The sequence below is a fragment of the Plectrocnemia conspersa genome, unplaced genomic scaffold, assembly GCF_051122295.1.
Source record: "Plectrocnemia conspersa isolate PC_06_02 unplaced genomic scaffold, ASM5112229v1 ptg000009l, whole genome shotgun sequence".
Taxonomy (NCBI): domain Eukaryota; kingdom Metazoa; phylum Arthropoda; class Insecta; order Trichoptera; family Polycentropodidae; genus Plectrocnemia; species Plectrocnemia conspersa.
In genome coordinates, this window is record NW_028277173.1 from 22368936 (window position 1) to 22394772 (window position 25837).

At 30.8% G+C, this 25837-nt stretch overlaps 4 protein-coding genes across 8 annotated transcripts; 3 read left to right on the plus strand and 1 right to left on the minus strand.

The window, feature by feature from the left end:
• The first annotated feature begins 402 nt into the window (after positions 1-402).
• Positions 403-6993, plus strand: Idi (Isopentenyl-diphosphate delta isomerase). Its single transcript, XM_088192996.1, has 6 exons — positions 403-456; positions 883-987; positions 1049-1234; positions 1297-1425; positions 6175-6350; positions 6418-6993. The coding sequence occupies exons 2-6, from the start codon at positions 883-885 to the stop codon at positions 6551-6553; spliced, it is 732 nt and encodes a 243-aa protein (XP_088049122.1). The 5' UTR covers positions 403-456; the 3' UTR covers positions 6554-6993.
• LOC148232257 (cytochrome P450 6a2-like) lies at positions 6751-13616 on the plus strand. 3 transcript variants are annotated; one of them, XM_088192988.1, is made up of 5 exons: positions 6751-6876; positions 9670-10605; positions 10705-10950; positions 11055-11306; positions 13349-13616. In XM_088192988.1, the coding sequence occupies exons 2-5, from the start codon at positions 9717-9719 to the stop codon at positions 13534-13536; spliced, it is 1575 nt and encodes a 524-aa protein (XP_088049114.1). In that variant the 5' UTR covers positions 6751-6876; positions 9670-9716; the 3' UTR covers positions 13537-13616. The 3 variants fall into 3 exon arrangements, with proteins under 3 accessions (XP_088049114.1, XP_088049115.1, XP_088049116.1); XM_088192989.1 differs by lacking the exon at positions 6751-6876 and adding an exon at positions 8649-8847; XM_088192990.1 differs by lacking the exon at positions 6751-6876 and adding an exon at positions 8649-8712.
• On the plus strand, positions 13537-15238 carry Dnaaf3 (Dynein axonemal assembly factor 3). The gene has a single exon (XM_088192994.1). The coding sequence runs from the start codon at positions 13679-13681 to the stop codon at positions 15041-15043; it is 1365 nt and encodes a 454-aa protein (XP_088049120.1). The 5' UTR covers positions 13537-13678; the 3' UTR covers positions 15044-15238.
• On the minus strand, positions 15233-25025 carry LOC148232259 (cytochrome P450 6a2-like). 3 transcript variants are annotated; one of them, XM_088192992.1, is made up of 4 exons: positions 24063-25025; positions 15919-16173; positions 15600-15851; positions 15233-15526 (listed from the first exon to the last, which is right to left on the minus strand). In XM_088192992.1, exons 1-4 carry the CDS (start codon positions 24943-24945, stop codon positions 15357-15359), a joined length of 1560 nt encoding a protein of 519 aa, XP_088049118.1. In that variant the 5' UTR covers positions 24946-25025; the 3' UTR covers positions 15233-15356. The 3 variants fall into 3 exon arrangements, with proteins under 3 accessions (XP_088049118.1, XP_088049117.1, XP_088049119.1); XM_088192991.1 differs by lacking the exon at positions 24063-25025 and adding an exon at positions 22169-23133; XM_088192993.1 differs by lacking the exon at positions 24063-25025 and adding an exon at positions 18265-19188.
• Positions 25026-25837: the final 812 nt, after the last annotated feature.

Sequence of the window (25837 nt, forward strand, 5' to 3'; positions counted from 1 at the left end):
AAAAAAAATATTCAAGACATGTTTAAAAATATATTTCTCAACTAGAGATATCTAAAAAGAAATAAGAAAAGGTAATGGTCGTTTTGCTCCAAACACTATTTTTACTTTGAAAGTAATATTTAAAATAAATGATATTGTTTTATAAGATATATCGTTTAACATGAGGTGGGTGTTTAAAATGTCGGCAAAAATAAATTATCAATTAATAAGAATTTTAAAAATAATCAATAATGCAAATATTAATATTAAAAATTATTAGATATTTGAATAAAAATATATTCGGCAAATCAAGAAGAGTGAGTTTCTATAAAATTTTACTCTGGCAACACTGAAATATATGTCAGCGAGTCAAGCTGGCAGTTGAATTCTTTCGACACAAAATTTCTCTTTTTATATGAAAACCTTGACAATATTTCGACAAATCTGACGTATTTAACACACAAGTATAATTTTAAAGTGAGTGCCGCCATAAAATTCAACTACGGATATGTATAAGAGTAACAAAGTCAACAAAATGAAAATATTCCTCTAAATTTATTAAATCGTATTTTTTAGAAAGTGTGCATATTAAATTTTTGACCTTGAACTTTAAGGTACGTCAATATTCAACATAAAATATTTTTAACAATACATATATTCAATTCAAAAAATAATACATTTTAGTTTCTATGACAAAATATATGTATTATTCAAAGCTACTGAGCACATAATTTTATCCTGTTTTGTGATCTCACATCTGACCTTTGTAACCCATATTGAATTGCAGACAATATCTATTTTTACTTTTTGTACCATATATAAGCAGATGTTCATTGTAATGCGTTCATTTTCACATACCGCATTATAGATAATGCTCATCTGCAATTAACAAAACTTTTACAGATGACTCTCCGAATTGTATCAAACGCTTTAAAAAACAATCTCAGGAAGCAATTCTTTCCGAATACATCTCAGTACTCTTCTCTACACAAATTGGACGCCTTACAGGTATATAATTCATATTTTATAATTATAGTAAGGCTTACTAATAATAATTCAATATATTAAGGAAACTGCTCTCGACGAAGAACGCTGCATTTTGGTAGACGAAACTGATCGCACAATCGGTTCCGCTTCGAAGCGCATTTGTCACATTGTAGGTGAAGATGGTGATATTCCTCTTCACCGAGCTTTCAGCGTTTTTCTATTTAACTCAAAAGGCGATATGCTGATGCAACGGCGAGGAAAAAAGAAGGTACATTATTATAGTTACATATTTTAATAATGAAAATTACTTATGCAATTTTAAATTTTTAGGTTACATTCCCGAACGTGTATACAAACGCTTGCTGCAGTCATCCATTGTGGATGGGCAACTCTGAAGAGAATATTTTAACGGCAGCATGTCGAAGAATGAACCACGAACTTGGCATCCCATTGGAACAGGTTAACCTTTTACCTGCCAAATTTTTTTTCTCTTCTTTTTTCTTTTTTACTCAAAAATAGGTTCGGTAAAATATTTTAACGAAAAAAACACTACTGCTTTCAAAAATAGATTTAAAATAAATATTTAACAGTAAAATGTATTTATGCTATTCTGTCATACAATCAACACGCAATCCTACATTACACTCTGAGTATTGTTTTCTTGCATTTTTTTGCACACGGCACATCTTTGTTGACCACCGATCGTTCTTTCTATATAATGTCCATTAAGATAACTTCTTACTTCTTTAGGAACATGAATATAAAGGTGTGAAGGTCTTCTGATGATAACCATTAATAGATTTTCCCAATACTCCTAAATTCAAGCAGAGGCATTGTTTCGTTAGAAAGGCAATAAAAATCAAATAATACCATTTTCCCCCACGAATTTTCAACCTATATTTATTTATATTCCAATCTAGTTTATCCACACGTATATTTATTACAGCGGTTTAAACAGTGAGGTTGCAGGATTTTTATGTGTTTCTTACTTTTTTTAATGGAAGTGTACCTTCATGAGTCGATAACATTTTACCACAATTATTGTCTTTCCATACTACAGCAAATATGTCATTTTTAACATCAATCATATAGTCAAATTCACTCTGAATTTATTTTTTCATAGTCTTGTCATCTTTTATTAGACAGTTATTGATTCGATTATATCACACTGTGCGAGTAGCAGCGATATTTCTATCCTTTAACATTTTCATCAACTCAAAACTGGTAAAAAAGTTATCAATCATAATAGAAAAAACGGTTGGATGGATTATCTATTTTAGAAATATATCTCATTACGACTGATATGCCTAGTCCTATCTCTTGGTAATCTCTCTCCATTGCTTGAATCTAAAATGTATTGGTTTTTCTTTTATAATTTTTTTGAGATAATGATGGCCATAATATCAAATCATTTGTTCATCAATACTAATATTTTTGGAAAAAAATGTTTGTTCATCTTATCAAGTAATGGACCAATTTTAAAAAGTTTACCTGTATTTTATATATTGACTAATTTGGCATTGTCGTTGAAGTGTAAATTTCTCCAAATATCGGTTTCCTGCCAAACATTTCCTTACACATTAAATAGATATATCTTCATCCTCGCACCAGTACATTTTTTCCTGGGGCAAAGAACGATACCCAGTTAGCAATAAAACCTTTAAAAAATTCTTTTAACAGTCCTGCGAAAAATTAAAACCGTGACAGTATATATTTCATTATATTTTCGTCAAATAATGTCTCAAAAACTTCCGCAATAGATTTTTCTTATCATTAAAAATTTCATCATCTTCCTCCATTTAGATTTATCCAAACAGATTTAGATTTTTTTATTTTAGATTTAATTAGAGAATATTTGAAGGCGCGATATATTCATTATATGTTCCCATAGAGGAAATTTCCATCGGTAATAAGCTTGAATGAATTTCTACTTTACCCGGAACACCTTTTAAATACGTATCTTCTAAAATATTTTCATCGATGTCTTCTACATCTGATAGAATATCGACGTTATCGAGTGGCAAATCAACAGCGTAAATCTCAGCATCTGAATCATTATTATCCATAAAATTTGTTTCATTAACTATTTCTTCCAATTCAGCAAGCGAATAAAATTTCCTCGTATTCATATCTAGAAAATAATATAAAATGAAATAAATCACAATACGTATCAAATATTTCACACAGCATCAGCCATGATTCCCAAATGGGAACAGGCGTTATATAGTGATGATTTTTTATTTATGGCCGAGCACTGATGTTTTCTATACCCTATAAATTAGTAATGCACGAGATAACAACTTATAATTTAAAGAAATAAAACAAAAAGTATATTATATAAAAGCCACTTTTTTCTAATTATGATTTCCCTCAATTTTCATTTCTATCACATATTACTCCAACCTAACAAAAAGATTGTAGATTATTTTTTGGGACAATACTGCTATAGACTTATAAACGTAACTGTGTTGCCAGTTGCAATATTTCAACAAGTTCCACCAGCCACACCAAATGGGGATCATGGCAGGTAATGGGTTAATATATCTTGTTCTAGCAAAGACCTCCTTTTAAATCCTACGGTTTCTCCTTCCACTTACTCAAGTTTGGTTGTAAAGAATCTCTTCATTATTCGTGGTATTACAATAGAAAATGTGTTATTTAACCCTTTGACTGCGGATGACACCTATAGATGTCATCAAAAAAATCGCCAGTATGCATCGCAAAAGTTTATGGCACCGAAAGGTGTCATAAACTTTTGAGTCTTGTAATATCTTTTTTATATATAATTTGGTTGAGAACGCTAATTTATTGAAATAATATTTAAATAACTTATGGCATAAATAGGCATTACCTCACATATTAGCAAAGTGTGAAATAACGTTTAAAAATACCAGCCGTGGAAAAGAGTTAATAGGCAATAATTTTGATAAATATGCTCGTTAAAATAAATACTTTGTTCCATAAAACGAATTGCTTGTACATTTATGTAAGGTAAATCTTTTTTTTAAAAATGATTCGTTGCAGAGAGTTATTTGTAGTGTTCACTGTTCTGACCAATACTCGCTCGCACCAAATCTATCCAACAATAATGCACAAACAATTCATTTTATGTATTGCTCATTTAAATTGAATTAAATTAAATTCTTACGCTTAGTTCTAATTCAACTGATGCTGCCATAAACTAAAAGGCGCCAACAACCTTTTTTGTCCTCAAGGTTCTCGTCACTACACTGTACATTCCTTAACACTTATTATGTAGGAAACGAGAATCTTAGTTTCGCAACGCTTGCAGTCGACATCGTCTAGAATAGGCCTGGCCAACTAGTTCATGGCGATCTACTTTATTTTTTTCTGGTACTCTGCAATCGACTTACTTAAATTTTTGGATTTGAATGGATTCTTTTGTGGAATAGAAAAATAAAAATATTTTAAGTACAACATTTATTCCATTATAATACAATATTAAATATACATAACCTAGGAAAATTTAACGGGAAGATTGTACTTTCATTTCTTATACCAAAACAATAAAATCAGGGGAATAATTGGTTAACGCTAACCTCAAAGAATCTTACATGTGACTATTTGTCAAACTAAACCGATTTTTAAGTTTTTTCATCTTAACCCTTTGACGCGTTAATCAAAAATAATTTTTAATTGTTTTTTTATTTTTTGAAAAATGCAAATTTTACCTTGATACTGTGTTTAAATTTTTATTTATGAAATGTTACTAATCAAATCACAGATGATGTTGTTTTTACCTTGTAAATCTAAATTCAACAAACTTAGTTTTCCTGTGAAATCAGTCAAGAATGCTAAGTCACACAGCCAATTTTGGTGAAGCAGATGTTAATGATCATCTCCTCTTTCTTCAAGAAAACTAATGATTTTTTACAACAAATCTCGAAATTTTTGCAAAAACTTACTTCGACTTAACCACCTCACATCTGTGTGTAAGATCAGGTCCGGTTGTTTTTCATCCAACTGCATTTGGAAAAGTCACTTTTGAAAAGATTTTTCTCTAATTGAGTTTACAATATTATAGGCAGTATCCATTACATATTTTGTATTAAGTCTTTTGCTAGATATAACTACTCAATGTGTAATGCAGTGATAGCTTAAAATATCTGTCGTCTTCGTCACTCTGACGTAGCGCAATAAATCCATTAGCAGCGCCTGTCATTGCTGCTGCTTCGACAAGCTTCGATAATGGCAACTCTATTTTGGTTATTTACTCCTTGAACCGTTAAAGATATCGAGTTTTGAGTTCTCTCTATTAATAAAAATCATCCCCAACAGTTCTTTCTTAGTAGTAAAATCTAAAAAAAAACATTCTAATAAAAATTAGTAATTAAGCAATATCACCGACATCCATCGATTCATACAATTGCAAAGAAAAATGAAACACTCGTGAGGCATTTATATTTTAGCTCATGTTTCTATATGTCTCATAACTATTTCTAGACAATTGTAGATCTTGAATGGCTCTTTATATTTCGTATTTGTTCTTGAAGTTTTCGAACAGTGAATCTGCGATTTCAAAAGATTCCTTAAGAAATTCATTATTTGAAAACGACCTGCATTTTTTTCTATTTGATGACTCGCTCGAAAAGAAGCAATCGTTGCAGCCTTAGATTGCTTATCCTGAAAAGATCTTTTGTTGCATAATTAAACAAGATTTTAGTTCCTGCAGCTTTTTCTTCCTTATTTCACTATTTGTAAAATCAGATTGATATTAAGAATGCAACGTGTTGAAATGACGCTTTTTTTTACCTTTTTTGGTATTGCAACAGAAAATTTAAATATCAAGCAGCAGCAATTCACAATAGATCAATTTCCATTATTCATGAAAATTATAAGATTTTCCCTTTTTTTAATAACCCATGTTGGCAAATTAAAATAAATATATAAATAACACCATAAAAAGCCATTTGATAAAAAAATTAATGTACGGTTATTTGCGTTATCTGTAATAATACGCAGTCTTTCTGCCAGATTATTTATAGCTGTTAAACATTCGGTATAGATCTCAGGAAAGTGATGTCCGAGTCTAGATCCGTGGTTGTGGTAGAGGCAAACTTGATACAGTTGTTGAGGCGAGGACGAGTCTTGATCCAGAAATCCGTTTTTCTAAATATTGGTGTTCAAATCAACGAAGGTAACACAAAATAAAGAAATAAATTAATGATTTTTAAATCCCAATTTCAGCTCGCACCCTCTGATTTTACATATTTAACTCGAATACATTATCATCACGCCGGTGATGGTAAATGGGGCGAACACGAAATCGACTACATATTATTTTTACAAAAGGACGTGTTCTTGGAGCCAAACAGAGATGAAATTGACGAAATAAGATACATACCCAAGGATAAATTTCCAGAGTAATTACTAATAATTTATTAAACTCGAAGAGAGTTTTTGGAATATTAATAATTTATTTCATTACAGAATAACTTCAAAACTTGATGCTCCGTTGTCGCCGTGGTTTAAATTAGTCGCAAAACATCGGTTGAACTTTTGGTGGGACAACTTGCATCAACTGCAATTATGCCAAGATCACACCAACATTCATAAATTTTCATAGAATGTTTTCTAGATTATTGTTTAATTTGGTGTTTGGTTTGCAAACTTAGTTGTTTATTTTATTTGTTTTTAATGTGTGTGTGTTCAATATCAAATAGGTGCTATGTCGGAATATATAAGAAAAAGTTTAACACCACTGCTAGAACAATATGCAAATATAAATTCTTATCTCTTGGAATTAATCTCATTTGTGTTTATGTGCCTTGTGTTTGTGCTTATTTAAATTACATCCATGTAATGTAATTTCAATACTATTATATTTTACTTTATACATATTCGTAGTTTATTGCAGTAAACTATTTATTATGTCTTTTTCTCTTCACAGTAAGTACATTTTAACATTTAAATTTATTATTTACTATGTATTATATAATGTAAAAGAATAAACCAAATATTTTTTAACACATTCAATAATACACTGATATCGTCTATATTAATAAATTAGTTACCTTTATTTAGTAAACCATAAAAAATAAATACATATTAATTAACTTTGCTATTTACTACATTTTAAGAAAAATGAATATACAAATATGTACCTCATACTTATAGTATAGTACTTTTGTAAAGAAAAAATTATATTTTCAAAGAGCATATAAAATTGACTATGTTTTTGATGCATAATGTATAAGAAAATATTTATCTAAAAAAAAATTCTGTCCTTGAATGATAATGTTTTACATAAAAGTAAATAGTATTATATACTTCTGTGGTACAAAAATATAGTTTATCTATTGCATTGATTGCTCTAAAATAAAATAAAATAAATATTTTTATAATTTTATAATCATATAATAGTAATGAGTACCATTTATATTTAATTAAATAAATATATACGTATATTTCATACATAATCAATTGTTTTATTTCTACAATAGAATCATTTTCTCAAACAGATTTTCTAAAATATATTTGGCTTTGTTTTATTTTAGTGTTTATAAAGACAAATACTAACTTAAATTATATCATTAAATTTCCGTCTCAGATTGTGTTTTACTAGTATTCTCTTTTTTATTATATACTTACCTGATAGATTACTCTAAACTCAATTTAATATTCGACATAGCTCTGACAATTTCAGATTTAGATGACGTGCTATGAAATATATACACTGGGATGTCTATTGATCGATAGTTTCTCAATTTCTGACATAGAAAATTGAAGGGTAAAAAAATTCTGGTATTGAAAGAAATGCAGGATTTCATCTGCTATTATTTGTTTTCTTACATTTCATTGAAAACAATTTTTTTCTTTGTTAATGGTAAATTACGAAGGTGACTCGCATACATAAAAAAGAAAATAATTCTATGAGAGAATTATGGGCCATTATTTAAAATCATAATTCATAAATACGCTTTAAACCATATTGAAGGATACTTGATTTATCAATAGCAATGTTATTGTGTAGATCAGTAGCATCGAATCTGCTTTGTTTTTCCAATTTTGTGACGAAAAATCTTAATATAGGCAATCACGGAAGATATCATCTAGAGTACACTCGCAATAAGGATTCCGTTTTGTAAATGTATTGTATACAGATATATGAGAGTGAGAAGCGATATAGGCGCATATGCCTATTTACTTAGAATCCCAATCCAAGGAAATAAATTATAATGTCTATCAATTTATAAAGGACTTTGTAATATCATAAATATTTGTTAAATAAAAAAATAAATAATATTCTTAGCGAAATTTTTTTGAGACATAATGTACACGCATACAACTACAAACCAGAATCCTTATCGCCAGCATACTCTACACTGATTTTTAAATGGTTTTTGATAAACTTTGACATACTTTAATTCTTAAATTGTGTTTTCCCACAAAATAATTAAATTTTTTGAGTCATACTTTTCAAAGCATCGTCAATATGTTTAATGACTATAAGGTATGCTGATATATAATTCCCTCAAGTCGTGTCAACGAGGGGAAAGCACTTGATAGGTAACATACACAATCCGAAAATTCTAGGACTTGTTTATTAGGTGGTACACAAAAACGAAGGAATTTATTTTTGTAAAAATTACATTACATATATTAAAAATGTAAGTTGCTTTTTGATGTTCTTAGACTAAATGTTTTGCTGTGGACAACACTAGATTTTTATTGCTGGTGAAGACATACCTACAAACCAGTTTTTGCATTAATATTATAATATAAGTACATATAATATGAATCACGGACATCTAGTATTTATTTTAAGAGATTTGAGATTTTAACTGTCGGAAATTGACTTTGGCTTTCAACTATTGGAATGTTGCATATGACAATTATGATTCAAACTTCTAATATTATGTATGTACATATAAACACAAAGGCTATAAAAGTGTAATCCGTATAGCGTTAGACTAATAAACTTTATAGCACCGGAGTTAATTACCATGGAGAATTTTTTTAAATAAGCTATTAATAATAACTAGTCTTTGCCTTGATGATACATATTTTTATTAATTGAAAAATATTTTAAATTAGAGCCTCAATCATTATAATAATAAAAACAACCATCGTTCTTACAAAATGCTATTTTTCTGCTGCAAATTATTATTCCAATATTTATTTATTTGATAAATTATCAAAACTATACAACAGTGAAATATTATTTGATAGTGTAAATAAAAAAATATATTTATTTCTTAAATAGTTAATATTAGAAAATGTTAGATTGTTCAATTTTGTTTAGCGAACAATTGTTTAATTTTTATACATCAGTTAACGAGCTTGGTAATAATACTGTATTTTTCAGTTCGATCGATACAGACTTTACATTTCATTTTAATAGCTTTTTATAATGTTCTATAATAATTTTGCTCTTAATAAAATCGCATATTATCAACATAGCCAAGAATATGAATATGAACTGAGAGGTCAGGCAAACAACTGATATTTTAATTCCATAAAATATCAAACTTCATATATTATCATATCTTACAAATTGTGAATGTTAAATATGACTTGATATTGTATGTATAATCAATCTCATGAAATGTTTTGAACTATATATTTTAAAATAATAATGAGTTCATAAATAAAATATTAAATATTTTTCCTTGAAATTAATATACTTGAGAACCGCATGTTTTATTTATCAGAGTAATTAAATGTTATTTTTTCTTTCAGTCTCACTTCTGATTCAATAAAGCAGTTTAATATCACATAACCTCAAGATGGAATATTCTCTATGGAGTTTTCTTCAGCAATTTCTCTTTGTGGCATTGCTTTCTCTACTCGCTTTGTATTTATGGTTTAAAAACAGATTCAAATACTGGTCAAATAAGGGAGTGCCGTGCCTCAACCCAACTTTTCTGGTTGGAGACTCGAGGGAATTGATCGAAGGTTCACTTCACATTGGCGAAGCATTTGCTAAGCTGTACGACGAATCAAAGCACCATAAATTTTGCGGAATATATATCTCGTTCAAATTAGGACTGTTGGTAAACGACTTGGACTTGATCAAGGAAGTCTTAGTGAAGGACTTTGTGCATTTCACCGATCACGGTCTTGTTCATAATGAAGAAGCCGAGCCATTAGAAGGACATTTGTTTAACGTGAACGGAAGCAGGTGGAAGAAGCTGCGTGATAAATTAACACCGGCTTTCTCGACCGCTAAGCTTAAAACCATGTTTGAAACATTCGTACAGAATTCATTGGCGATGCAAGATTATATTGATCCACAAGTTAATGCTGGAAAAACTATCGACTTGAAAGAACTGTTGGCGAGATATGGAACGGATATAATCGGTACTTGCGTTTTTGGAATAGACTGTAAGAGTATCAGTAACGAACAGCAACGAATAAGAGTGATGAGCAAAAAATCGCAAAGATTGAACACATTCCGTTCCATAATACAAAATTTGTCTTTCATAGCACCATGGGTAGTGACGAACTTTAAAGTTAGCATGTATCAAAAAGACGTGAATGAATTTTTCCTTAACTCTACTAATGAAATAGTTAAATACCGCAAAGATAACAATATACAAAGAAATGACTATTTGAACACATTAATTAAGATGAAAGAGGAGCGTGAAATTCTAGTAAACGAAGGCAAAAAAATAGGTAATGTAAAAATATTTGTATGTAATATTACACACTGCTTTCAAATTTCTAGTTAGTTTTATTTTAATACAATATAAAATACATGAGTTATATTTAAAGATGCCGAAACCCAAGACGACGATACAATGTCCCTAGGGGATTTGGCTGCTCAACTGTTTGTATTTTTTGTCGACGGCGTTGAGACTTCTTCAACAGCAGCTAGTTTTGCCCTCTATGAATTAGCAAGAAATCAAAAAATGCAAGAAAAACTCAGAAACGAGATTGAAGAAGTGATAGAGAATAACGGTGGAAAATTAACATATGACACATTTCAAGACATGAAATATCTGAGTCAAGTTGTAGAAGGTAATTATAATATAAAAAAAACTATCTATTGGAATACATTACCTAATATTTTTTTCAGTGATCGAAAGAATATTTATATATTAATCACATACATATATTTACAGAAACATTGAGGATGTATCCGCCATTACCATTGATTATCCGAGTGTGCACAAAGGATTATATAATACCCGACACCAAAGTGAAAATAGAAAAAGGAACTAATATATTCATACCAATGCTAGGAATACACAGAGATCCAGAAATTTATCCGAATCCTATGAAATTTGATCCTGAGCGTTTCTCCCCGGATAATAAAGCAAATCAACACAATTACAGTCATTTACCATTTGGTGGCGGACAAAGGACATGCATGGGTAAATATTTATATAAATTAATGTACTGAAAGGTCAGATAATATGAATTGTTTTTAAGTACAAGTTTTCACTAGTTAATGCATGATTAGTAATTTAATAAATTGGAAACTTCAAATTCCAAGATGTTGTTAGGGCCTATTTAAATTTAGATTTTGTTATGGCCAAAACTTGGCGGCACTTGGGTAACACTGGCGTGATGGTTATTCTCTCGACTGCCAATCTTCAGGCGGTTCGTCGCGCGTCCGCCCCGGTACTTTGTACATAACCATGTAAACAACTTCAAATAGTTCAATAAAACATTACTGCAGCGGCTCAATCTGTGTCTAATTGCCACCCATCACCATTCCGTCGCCAAATTGGTAACCCACGACGTGATATCCGAATACATGGAGTCAGACACAAAATGGCCGACACAGACACCACTGCAGTACAACAAAGCCGAGCCGCTGCAGAGCCGTTTGCTGCCAACGTCGCCAAAATATTTCACTTATTACTTAAAATTCATAAAAACTATTAGCTATGATATACCAAATAAATATATACTTGGTGGATTAATTTATTTTTGACTCAATCCATAAAACTAAATGGTTGCTCTTTGCCACATTCATAATAAATCAAAAAGTGCATTTTTGCAGGTTTATAAACTAAAACAACCCACTGCTTTGCTCATAAAAAATGAGACAAATGTAATTTTTTTACCAAAGCAGTAAAATTTTACTGCTGCGTCCAAAATAAACAACTACGTATATACATTTGAAAACTCCCATATCATGCAAATATATTTCAAAAACTGTCACTGTCCAGCCGTAGCTCGAATCTGTTATTTGATATTTGTTGGGGGAAACGGTGTTCTCGGAACTAAAACTTTGTAGATTTGATTTGAATAACTCATTCTTAGAAGCAGTTTTTATCTAATTTATGATAGTGTTTGGCGTTACACAAGCAACGACACAAAAGTATTTTAAATTAATTTAATAAATATATTATAAATAATATTTAAATAAAAAAGTACTTAAAGTTCTCTAATACTGCTTAAAAATTGCTCTTTCCGTTATGACGTATGAGTAATTGTTGTATTATATTATATTAAATAGACAGTAGTTCTTCGAATGAAAAAATAATGTTAAAATAAATGATAAATACATTTAGCGAAGTATAAAACCTTTACTAAATTATTTGTTAAATAACTAATTTTACAATATATTTTCTATGACAAATAATATTAATATGTTCAAATGTGAAGTCTAGTAGCAATATTAGACATATCCATGTTGTTTCTTAATTATATATGCAAAATTGTAAAGAAAATTTACATCTAAAGACTAGCCTTTTAAAATCAGACAAATCACATATAATAATTTATTTTAAAAATATTGTTTTTAAATTCTACATTACTTTAAATTTTATGGAGTTGTTTCAACTAAATTGCCTCTTGTTTTCCCGATTGTTTCATATATTTGTTAAGTCCAATAAAGTTTGTTTCATTCTCTGACATATACATTGGCTTACTACAAACATGTCTTAAACCGAAATTAAAATGCAAATCTCTTTAGTATACTATTTTACATTTTCTCATCACATTTATTAATACACAATGATTGCTTTTCATTTCACTGAAAAGTAAGTAAATGTAACATTGAGTTGTTAACGGGGGCCAAATTAATTCTAAAATATAATTATTTATTTGTTTATATATTTAATTTATTTATATACAATTATAAATGACATTATTAAAGTAGATTCGTTGCAGAGAGCTATTCATGGGGTGTTCACTGTTCTCACCAACACTCACTCGCTGCCACTCGTTCGCACCTAACCTTTAAAAGTTTATGTAGAAAAACGCTGTTGGCCTCTTTCACATGTCATTTATAATTAAATAAAATAATGTATAAGCATATGAATATATATTTTTTAGAATAAATATGCTCCTCGATAACAGGAAAGTACCAATATCAATTTTGAACTTCGCTGATAATATACATAATAAATACAATATTGTATATGTTTTAATATATACTATAATAAACATTGTTTGCTTTAAGGTAATCGTTTTGGAAGAATTATGACTAGCATGGGATTAGTTACAATTTTATCTCGATACATTGTAACAGTGGAACCTAAACACGTTAAACCATTTACATATCTACCAAACTCTTTTCTTCTAGTGCCTATGGAAGGTATAAACCTAAATCTTACCTTGCGAGAAAAACCTTTAAATATTAAAATATAATATTATATTTTTATATAGCAATAAATTATATGCATGTAACACATAAAACATGAATAAATAACCTATGTAATATTTCCATAGTTACAAGTTGTTTCTATTGATTTAATAGTGTTAGCATTATACACAAGCCGTAGACATCAAAATGTTTTGGGGAATCAGTCCTGCGCTCGATTTACAAGAAGAATATTACAAGTATGGAAATAGAGACGTGATTGAGATAAATATACTCTTAATCGGCAGTTGTGATTCAAGACATGTGTTAAAAACACTTGCACAAGCTTATCGTCATAAAAAAGTAACACTAAACATCACAATAATCGAAGGATGTTTGGAATTAATAGCTCGACAACTGCTTTTGATATCAATCGCTTTAGAAAGTCCCAAAAATTTAGGACTCCTCGAAAGGACGCGTTTATTTCTGGAATTGTATGGAAACACTTTAATCAGACCTACCACGTCAAAATACATGATGTTCAAAGCTAAGCATCTCATTAAAATGATTACAAATTTAGATTACATGTCTGAAATCATACCAAATATTAAAATAAACGAGATTAAATATAGAGAAAGAGATTTTATAGAGATGCTATTGCAATTCTGGTCGATGGGATGTACGAATAAGTTTGATGTTTGTGAATATTGGGACAAAAAGATGAGAAGATATTTGGGCGCAAGATACGATTCTAAACACGGCGTCTTCGATTGGGATTACAGCATGAGATTGAAAGACATCGGCGGAAATGTTATATCGTCTCAAGAGTATCATCATTTTAGAAGCACGGGAGTAGCCTTCACGTGGCTGGAGAGTGAAGTTTCGCGTCCAAATTATACGTTAGCTGCCGGTGTTATTAAGAGTGGAGATCATTTTTATCATAGAGAATACGTTGGCGATATTGTAACCGGTCCGTTCATATCTTACGGCTTAGATTGTGAAGATAAAGATATGATGCAAAATACTAATGGATTGTATAAAAAAAGAGCTACTGATATAAGCGAAAGGAACGTTATGAGAATGTTGTATGAAATAGAAAATCAACGTGCGTTTGATAATACGATTATAAATGACAATGGTTATGATTTGGGTCAAGTGACCATTGTCGAACCGAGTGCTGTTATGTCTTCTGAAAAGGATATCGTAAATACATTATCGAATTTGAACATATCTTGCTTGCCTTATATAAAGTTAGATTTTGCGAATATTTCGTTTCATTCACCGACTAGTTTAGAAAAGTATTACCAAAATTCAGAGTACAACAAAAAGTTCGACTTAACCTTTATTTCTCACAACAATTTTGAACAAGTGAAGCCTTCTATTGTCAACTTGTCGAAAAATGACGGTATTCTTGTTTTCGAAACTAAAAAGTTCATTTTGGATTTGAGAAAAGATGACTTAAAAACTTTTTGTGGAAAGATACAAAGCTTTGCTAATGATAACGGTCTCGTTCAAATAAAAGAGTCTGATCACTTGAAAGATTCTTTTGTTGTATTTAAAATGAAAAGTGCCTAATTGCTGTTTAACATATGATGTAATTTATATAAACATTTGCTTAGAAGTATTTTTTTTGTATATTATTTTTTTGCAAATGGTTCGTTTGAATCTCTTTGACGTTGAGTAAGGTTATTTTTGTCTACCTTTCTGAAGAACCGCTTTCCAGTTTATGCATGTAATATATATATGAAATAAAAATTAAATAAATATGCATTAAAATACTTTATTCTTAAAATAAAAATATTATAAATACATTTCAAAACTGTTATAATTTCATAAAATATATATATTTATATAAAACTATGATAAAAAAATATGAATAAATTAATAATCACTTAACTCTTTTCTTCAAGTTCAAGTAAACTCCTCCATCACACGTCAAAATAAATGATTTTACATCATATTTCATCGGTATCAAAGTTTTTTCGCACGGTGATATTTCATATTTAGACAAGATTGTCGCTAAGCCAAGTCTAGTCTGCATCATTCCAAATCTATTTCCTATAAAATCATTATATTTAACATTATTAATATTCATCTTAAATATAAATAAAGCATAAAGTATAAAATATACCTATACAAATTCTAGGACCCTCGCCGAAAGGTAAATAAGCGAAGTGGTGGATATTCTTCTTGTTCTCCGGATCGAATCTTTCCGGTTCAAATTTATCAGGATTCTGGAAATATCTAGGGTCTCTTTGTATACCATAAATCGGTATCATGACTGGTGTATCTTTCTCGATAACAACGTCCGTATCGGGTATTGTATATTCCTTTGTGCAGACTCTGAAGATTATCGGCACCGGTGGATATTTTCTCAATGTTTCTACAAGTTTATATTACAGTAATAATTATGTATTTATATATTTAATAATATTTATGTATTTACTTACCTTCAATGACTTGAGTCAGATAGTTCATTTCAAGCAAAGAGTTGTACGTGATCTTGCCGTCGTGCTTTGCCGTCACTTCGTCAATTTCTTTCGCCAAAATGCTTTGAACATCGGGATTCATCGCCAGCTCGTATAAAGCGAAACTTGCTGTCGTCGACGAGGTTTCAAAACCAGCAATGAAGAATACAAATACTTGAGCGGCCAATTGTTTCATTGTTAGTCTCGTACCATCATCTGGAAGCTCTTCAATTTTTCCTGTAATATATAATACAATACTAATATGAGTTTTACCTTATATATAGTTTTATATACTAGCTTCACATACATTATTCCATTTATTGAATAAATAGATATATCTATACATATGTAATCCTACACCTTTTGAGTGATCTAAATAACATTTTGCACAGATACCATTTAAGACCCTGCTTAAAACATAGTTTATTCATCTGTTTATACATCCTTTCACCGTTCGAAATCAAGTTTTGTATAACCTTTTTCAAAACATAGGCATCTCTCCTACTATAAATATTATTCATATTTAATGCCACCCATTTCAAATTTCGATCAGTTTCACTCTAGGACCCTGAAGAAAGTATAATTACTTCACACTTAACTTCTCCTCTCCTTCTACCCTCCTATCTAGACTTCTTAATTAAACATATTCTTCATACATATTTTTATAATTCCATCCCAAAAACAATTTCAATATTGAGATAGAGCAAATGAGTATCAAGACTAGAATATTTAATTTTTATACGCTGCTATGTACTAAGAAAATGTATATCAAACTGAGACTACAAAATAGAACAAAAACAACCAAATATAGTCAAAAATTTTACTTCATACAGTTTAGTTTTTCTATGACGCCACTTCATTTTGCTGTTATCAAAATAACTTGAGTAATTGTACAATAAAATCATTTTCAGATATGTACATAGCTTAAGATCAGCTAAGACATGTCCAAATTCTTTAATTATGTAATAAATGTAATACATACAACGTAATACTTCACAAAACAGTAAGCAATAAAATAAATATTTAATGATCAATAATGTATGGTGTTATCTTATATGACATGTCTAATATTGACTCTGGACGTCACATATATCAATAAATTATTTATCTTTCAATACTGTATTATCACAATGACTGCCTGTAATGTATGTTTAAAATAAATAAACATAAAATTATTCAACATTTAAAAAAAATAACTTATTTGTTTGTTTTAACTATTAAAAATTTCTGATTTCTTTGTAGAAAACTGTACACTCATACAGTGCTTCGTCTCATATAAAAATGTATTCGCTGAACAACGATAGGGTTACCACTGTAAAAGTGGTGAATTTATTTATAAGCTTCCAAAATCATCTAGAGAAGCACTAATGGCATTGCATCAAACATTGTTAGAACTATCCTTTGTTATTATCGCACGGTCACCTTAAAACCAGCTTTCACTAAAAGCAGCAATAGAGGTGAAACTAAAAACCAATGCGATTGGCTCTCGTATTTGCATTATCTCTCATTCGTAAAAGCTTACTGAAAAGACCATCATATAAGAAGTGGGACTACTTTTGGAAAATGATTGTGGTGCACATATAAGAGTGATGTGCACCATCCCACGTGTTCTTTCCATTCTTCATAGTTATTGCTGGAAAATTGCTGAATTTCATTAAATGACATTCATTTTTCTGGCCAAAGTCAAGGGGGAGTAAAAGCTCCTCTCCAAATTACATTCCTGATACCAGAAAAAAATCATCTGGATCCTCTCTAACAACAATGAGTACTTCGCTTCGTAGAGATTTCAGACAATGGAGCCATATTCGAGGATGCTACGAACCAACGTGTCGTACACAAGTGGCATGCGCTCCGCATAACAATGCCGAGTATATTCAATGAGTTATCGCAAACTTTAGTGACGTGCATACTAAATCTCCACCTCTGCTCGAACATCACTCCTAAAGTCCTCAACAGAAGTATTTCTGACTAAGACAGTACCGCTTTAATTATAAAGGGAATTCTGCCGGGCAAGGAGATCTGGAAAATGTAACAACTTGACCTAAAAAAGAAGTCACTTTCATAGTGACTTGAGGTATTTTTATAAAGAACAGGAAAACCGCATATTGCGTAACAAAAAAAGACGCATTTTTACGCATTTTGATATTTTCTAATGGGAGGAAAATGATGCACGGTAAACAGTCGTTTTATCAGCAGAATCTAATTCATTAGACAAAAAATCAGGACTATGTAATTCATAAGTTACAATTATTTTTCACGTGGTGTTTCAATTGTTGAATCAGTTATTCACAAACTTTATTTAAACAATAAATCTTACAAAAATATTACCATTATCATCAGATACAGCTCCTTTATTCTTTAGTTCGATTAACAACTGCATAAAATCATTTCTGAGGATTCCATTTTTCTCTCTGTATGTGACCGTTTCTTCTACCACATCCAAAAAAAATTTTTCAACTTCGTTCCCAAACTTGCTTTTCATTCGAGTACTGAATTCATAAGGTAATATAAAATTTAGAAATCTGAAGATTTTATCCAGTAGCGTCAGATTAAAAACCCTTTTCCCCATTCTCTTAAACTGATCGTTTGGATTACCGAAGGATTTACACTGAATTCCAAAGGCACAGTTCGCTATAACGTCGTTGCTGAAGCATGTTAATAAATCTTTAATTTCTGAAATTCCACTTTCGCCCACAATCTTGTCCAAATATTCGGACAAATCATCGGAACACATCGCCATCGTATCGAACATGAGTTTCATTTTATTGGAGGTAAACGTAGGCGTCAGTTTCGTCCGTAAGTTTTTCCACTTAACGCCGTCCAAGTTGAATAGATGACCGGTTAGCGGCTCTAACTCTTCGTTGACCTTGAATCCGTGGCCCGTGAAGTGTATGAAGTCTTTTATCAGAATCGCCTTAATTATTGCTACGTCGTTAACGACCAAGGCCGGCTTATGCAACATATATGTGCCAAAATATGACCTTTCACTGTTGCCTTCGTACATTTTACAAAAGATCATGCTTAACGAATACTTCATGAAGACCACATCTTTAATATTTCCAAATGGTATTGATGGCTTTAAGGAATAAACACCCTTGTCACGCCAATAAGAGAATTTTTTTTTGTAAACATATTTGATCAAACCAAACAATATCGACAATAATAATATAAATACAACACTGAACACTTCCATATTAATATCAGGAGTTACACGCAGTTTGCTTGTCGAGACTGTACTGAATAATGAGTCAGAGCTCCTCAACTATTATCTGTATATGTATTACCACCTCTTTATAACAATATAAAATATGTGATAATAAACTTTTATTTTAGTGAAGTGAAAAGTAGTATCATTATCTAATATTCTTGATTATACATCATATATTCTAGATATTACTACTGACTGAATTTAATTTTGCGACTGACTTGTTTATTTTTAACCTCAGTACACTTAGCCTCGAAACGAGTTTCTTGATAGTTTAACGTCAACAATTCTCGCACTTAACGCACGCAGGTTTCGTTCTTTATGTTGATCTTCCTTCATTAAAATAATATCAACCATGACTATAAACTGAAACAAGTTGGGGATTAATTAATTAATTAATAAATTACTCAATGAACTTTTTAACAATAAATTGATGAAATGGTTTTCTCTTAAATGCAGAAAAAGATAATGTTCCTTTTTTATTGTTCAGTTTTAGTATTTCCAGTCGTGTTTAATAACTTTTTTAACATGCTTTTAGGTATTAGGAGTGATTATCACCGCTTTTTCTCCCTCCTCTGCTGGAGAGCAGAGGATGCCTAGCCTCAGCCCACAGCCAATTAGGTAAGGATCGTATTAATTGAACCAAAACTTTTAATCTTTATGCCACTAATAAACAAGGGTGAGTACCTAAGGCCTTATACCCAGAGCCATTTTAAACACACAATACATCTAGTCCGTAATATATGCGACGGAAATTTATATTTATATTACTTTCCTAATATATACAATTTATTAAAAACAACTGATAATGATATATTACATAATATAATTTGGCAATGCAAATAATTATATATAGAGGCGATCAAAATAAACTGATTTTAAATGTGTTAATCTTGCTATCAAATTATTAATTGTATCATTTAAATGTGCACATAATTTGCTTTTAAAAATCTGCAATTTATAATACAGAAGAATAATAAAAAAAGTTATTCTAAATTCCTCTGAGATTACTCGTGGATATTTTATAATAATAAATATACATAGATTATAGGATTAATTATTACTCGCAAATCATATGCTTATGTATGGCCATTGAGCCACTATGCTCGACCACCCCAAAAACCATCTTCAACAGTCTAATAATTTCACACATATGCTATTAAAATATAACGCACGTATCCAAGGGCATGGTGAATAGAGTAAATTTTCACTTTAGGCCTATTTTTTAAATAAACCCGTACGTAATTGGTCGAACCTGCTAAAGAGCAAACAAACATAATGCTTCTTATTACTTTTTTCTAGAATTCTATTCCAAGTATTCCTTTTACTTATTTAATATTATATTATACTAAAAAAAACATTAAATAAATTAATTTCGAAGACTAATTAACCAAAAAATACGTTTTAAACGCGATTATTTTTATTTTTTAATATAAACTTTCTAATTAATATTTTTGATTATGTTCGTGATCTAAACTTCTGAAAAGCTAATTTAAGTATATGCGACTTGCTAAGAATATGTATTATTCCCGTAGGTGTTAAATAAGCGCGCGTGCCGATTGCCTATTTGGACAGATTAGAGCAATTTGCAAATGCATATTTTAGATAGACACAATAAAAAATACACTATCCATTCAAGTGCTGACAAGTTGGTGTAATAAAAAACTTAGAAACCACCAGAACGACAATTGTATATATTATAGCACATATAAAATTGTTAATATCACTAATAATTTTGTAACCTATAAAAACTAACGCGCAACCGCAAGCTACGCACTCTTTATTTGTGGTTTTGTTTTATTTTTAATTATATTCAATTCAAATGATATCAGCGTTTTTAAAAAGTCTTTGATATTAATTTATTTTAATGTTTCCTATTTACCTAGAAGGGGTTTTTTTTATATTTTTTTTATATTTTTTTGTGGCGTTTTTACCGCGATGGCACGATTTTATTGCTTTTGAGCTGGACTGGAAATTCACTATATGGCAACACTGCGCAACAAATAAAACACGACTAATTATCAGATGAATATTATAAATAGATATTTTTAATATTTTCTAATCCATAATTAAAATATTTCGCATAAATTATGATTTCAGAAAATATGTCGCAACGGCGACTAATTTCTTTATTTAATTGTAGCATAGAAAGGGTTAACACCAGGGCTGTGGAGTCGGAGTCGGAGTCGGAGTTGGAGTCGTGGAGTCGTGGTGTTTTGGCCGGAGTTGGAGTCGGAGTCGGAGTCGTGAAAAATGAGCGACTCCAAGCATTTTTTTAAATTATGAAATTTATGAATTTTTAATTGCGTAATAATGAATGTGTATAGCGGATGAATATTAAACGTGTAGAAAAACACCAAAAATACCTGATAAAATTAAACTTTTTTGAGTCGGAGTCGGAGTGGAGTCGTGTTGTTGGTAAATATCGGAATCGGAGTCGGAGTCGGAGTCGTGTTTTTTTTTAACGACTCCACAGCCCTGGTTAACACATATCTATTATTATTTATTCAATAAATTATATAACGATGTTAAGAAATGTAAGGTGCCATTTTTGTCATGAGGCCCGGAATCATTGTTTTCCTGGCCTGGGTTCGCTCTCGACGGCCCTAACTACATATACAATTAAGAGTAATGAAAACCTGCGATAAGAGACGTGTCCATGACAATGCAGAATATCTATATACACTTAAAAGATCAGTTTTCTCACATCATTAATTTTATTTATCGGTGCACGCAAGAGAGCCGAACGTATCATTATAACCTGCATTTTATAAAAAGAAGAACTTTAATCATCAATAAACTAAAAAACGGCTGGTCGTTATTTTTGAAGGTCATTTTTTAATAGGAGCTTCATATCTTTAGAAATCATCGCTATAATTATGATTTGTATTAAAAATGTAATATAATATAGCAATAGCTTAGCAATCACAAATCAAAGATAATATTGCATTTGATCAAAGATAATATTTCAATCAATCAGATTGTTATTTGTTATTACTTTTTATATAAAATTATAAATAAAATTACCTTCTTCGTTTTCTTCACTGGCAATTTGGCCGTTGTTCTTCAACTGTATTAACAGTTGCAAGAAGTCATTTCTTACTATTCCATTCTTCTCTCTATAGGTAACAGTTTGATCTACTATGTCGATGAAAAAGTTTTCCATCTCCTTCGGAAACAGTTTGAGTTTCAACGTTCTCGTGAATTGCGGCACAAAAAAGTCTAAGAACTGTACGAATCCTTCCCATGGAGTCGGAGTCACAGTTCTCCTGCCCATTTTTCTAAATGCGTTGTTCGGATCTTTAAACGAGTTACATTCAATTCCGAAAGCACAACTTGCAATAACATCGTTTGAAAAACACGCCAGCAAGTTTTTCACATTCTCGACACCTCCGGATCCGATATTATTCTCTAAATACCCGTTCATTTCACTGGCATTGGCAGCCAAAATATCGTACATGAACTTCATCTTACTCGTGGTGAAAGTCGGCGTCAATTTAGCTCTCAAGTTCTTCCATTTCAAACCGCAAAGATTGAACAAATGGGCAAACAATGGTTCGCGATCACTTTCCATGGGAAGAGTGTGATCGGAAAAGTGTAGAAAGTCTCTAGTGAGAATCAATCGGGACAATTCCAAATCGTTAACCAACAAAGTGGGCCTGTGCATCATGAACAATCCGACGAACGGTTTTTCGTCGGTCTTCCGATACGAATTCGCAAAATCGACTCCAATTTGCTCTTTTCCCAAAAATGTATCTTGAATGTTTCCAAATGGTACAGTTGCTCTACAACTGTACACTCCCTTGTTCTTCCAGTAATTGTATCTTCGCCGGAACATATAATAAACGAGAAGTAGAATCGCCAACACACAACATATTAGATCGTAAAAGTAATTGCTGAGATAGGCCATTTTTATCAATGCCAAAAGAAGTTTTAAGAACGAACGACACAACCAGGAAGCAGAACGCCAATTCTTCAACTAACGAAGATCGCTTTAGAATGGCAAACGTAATCGAACATATTACTATCAGCGGTTCTAAATTGGTAACACGCAGTATCTAAATTTGGAGATTGATTTTTAAAAATTGTTCATCGTGACCGAGCACTTTTCATATCTAAAATGACGATGCCTTTGGATTTATTAAAAAAAAAAATTAAATCAAACACCTTGTTTGTGTCACAATGTTTTTGAATTTAACTCATTACATTAAAACACCGTTTCTTAAGCCTGTTCACAAAATATGAAGGTTATTTAGAATTTTGAGATAATTAAAGAACATTAATATGTGAGATATTTAACAACCGCTATTTTTATTATATGGTGTATTTGGTTATTTAAATGAGCTGAGATGTTGTTTATGAAGGCTATTTGAATATCACTCTGGTTGTTTATTTCGTATTTCGAAGACATATGTCTAACTGTCTAAAAAGGTGTTAATATGTGAGGAAAAAGTCAAGCAAATATGAAGAATGGAGCAAAATTTTTGATCTCAATTTGTTTAATTTTGAAACAGTAATGAATGAAGTATGAAGGTCTTGCATTATGGAGCAATATCGCTCCTAGTTACATGGTAAATTTTGCTACGATATAATTCTGCTGTAATAGTTCGTCTGGTTTAAGAAACTCTCGGTGTATAAAAGTATTTTATAAAAGGAAGAACCTGTATCATCAATAAACTAAAACACGGCTGTTCGTTATTTTTGAAGGTCGTTTTTTTATCAGAGGCGTCATGTCTTTAGATTTTATCGCTAGTAAATTATGTATATACATATATAGTTATGATTTGTATTAAAAATGGTATATAATATTATCTTAACAATCACAAATCAAACATAATATTGCAATCAAACAAAGATAATATTTCAATCAATCAGATTGTTATTTGTTATTACTTTTATATAAAATTATAAATAAAATTACCTTCTTCGTTTTCTTCACTGGCAATTTGGCCATTGTTCTTCAGCTGTATTAACAGTTGCAAGAAGTCGTTTCTTACTATTCCATTCTTCTCTCTATAGGTAACAGTTTGATCTACTATGTCGATGAAAAAGTCTTCCATCTCCTTCGGGAACAATTTGAGCTTCAACGTTCTCGTGAATTGCGGCACGAAAAAGTCTAAGAACTGTACGAATCCTTCCCAAAGAGTCGGAGTCACAGATCTCCTGCCCATTTTTCTAAATGCGTTGTTCGGTTCTTTAAACGAGTTACATTCAATCCCAAAAGCACAACTTGCAATAATATCGTTTGAAAAGCACGCCAGCAAGTTTTTCACATTCTCCACACCTCCCGATCCGATATTATTCTCTAAATACCCGTTCATTTCACTGGCATTGGCAGCCAAAATATCGTACATGAACTTCATCTTGCTCGTGGTGAAAGTCGGTGTCAATTTAGCTCTCAAGTTCTTCCATTTCAAACCGCAAAGATTGAACAAATGGCCAAACAATAGATCGCGATCATTTTCCAAGGGAATCGTGTGATCAGAAAAGTGTACAAAGTCTCTAGTGAGAATCAACCGGGACAATTCCAAATCGTTAACCAGCAAAGTGGGCCTGTGCATCATGAACATTCCGGCGAATGGTTTTTTGTCGGTCTTCCAATAATAATTCGCAAAATCGACTCCAATTTGCTCCTTTCCCAAAAATGTATCTTTAATGTTTCCAAATGGTACAATTGCTTCACAGCTGTATACCCTCTTGTTCGTCCAGTAATTGTATCTTCTCCGGAACATATAATAAACGAGAAGTAGAATCGCCAACACACAACATATTAGATCGTAAAAATAATTGCCGAGATAGGCCATTTTTTATCAATGCCAAAAGAAGTTTTGCGAACGAACGACACAACCAGGAAGCAGAATGCCAATTCTTCAACTAACGAAAATCGCTTTAGTATTGCAAACGTAACCGAAAATAATATTATCAGCGGTTCTTAATTGGTAATGCGCATTATCTTAATTTGGTGATAGAAACTTTAAACGGTCAAAGCATAGATTCCATGTAAAAATTTTCATCGTGACTGAGCACTTTTCGTATCAAAAATGTCGATGACTGGATTTATTAAAAAATAATTATTAGTAAATAAATAAATCAAACGCCTTGTCATAATGATTTTGAATTAAACTCATTGCATTAAAACATTATTTCCCAGTCTTATTCACAAAGTATCAAGATTATTTATAATTTTGAAATATATAATATAAAAATGTATTTAGCTGATATAGCGATTTTTTACACAGAACTAATTTTAACTAAACATACATATAATACATAATATAAAAATAAAAAAAAATAAGAACGGTTGTTTTTTATTATATATTACTGTAAAGGATCACTTTAGTTGTATAATTTCCTATTTCGAAGACATAAGTCTAAATGTTTAAAAATGTTTTAATATTTAGGGAAAAGTCAAGGAATAACGAAGCAAAGTTTTTAATCGCAATTTGTTTCATTTTGAAACAGTAATTAGTAAAGTATAAGGTCTTAAATTATCAAGGAGCAATATCGCTTAAAGTCTGCATGGTATATTTTCCTACCACACTTTCCTCAGAATACCACCATATTTGTATATAGCGGAAACTCAATTTCGGAGCTTTTTTGCTATCTAACGATTGTCCTGATCTTTTATGGTTATCGTAGATGATCCATTTATCATCGCAGGTAACAATTCTCTTCATTCTATTGTTTCTGAGAACT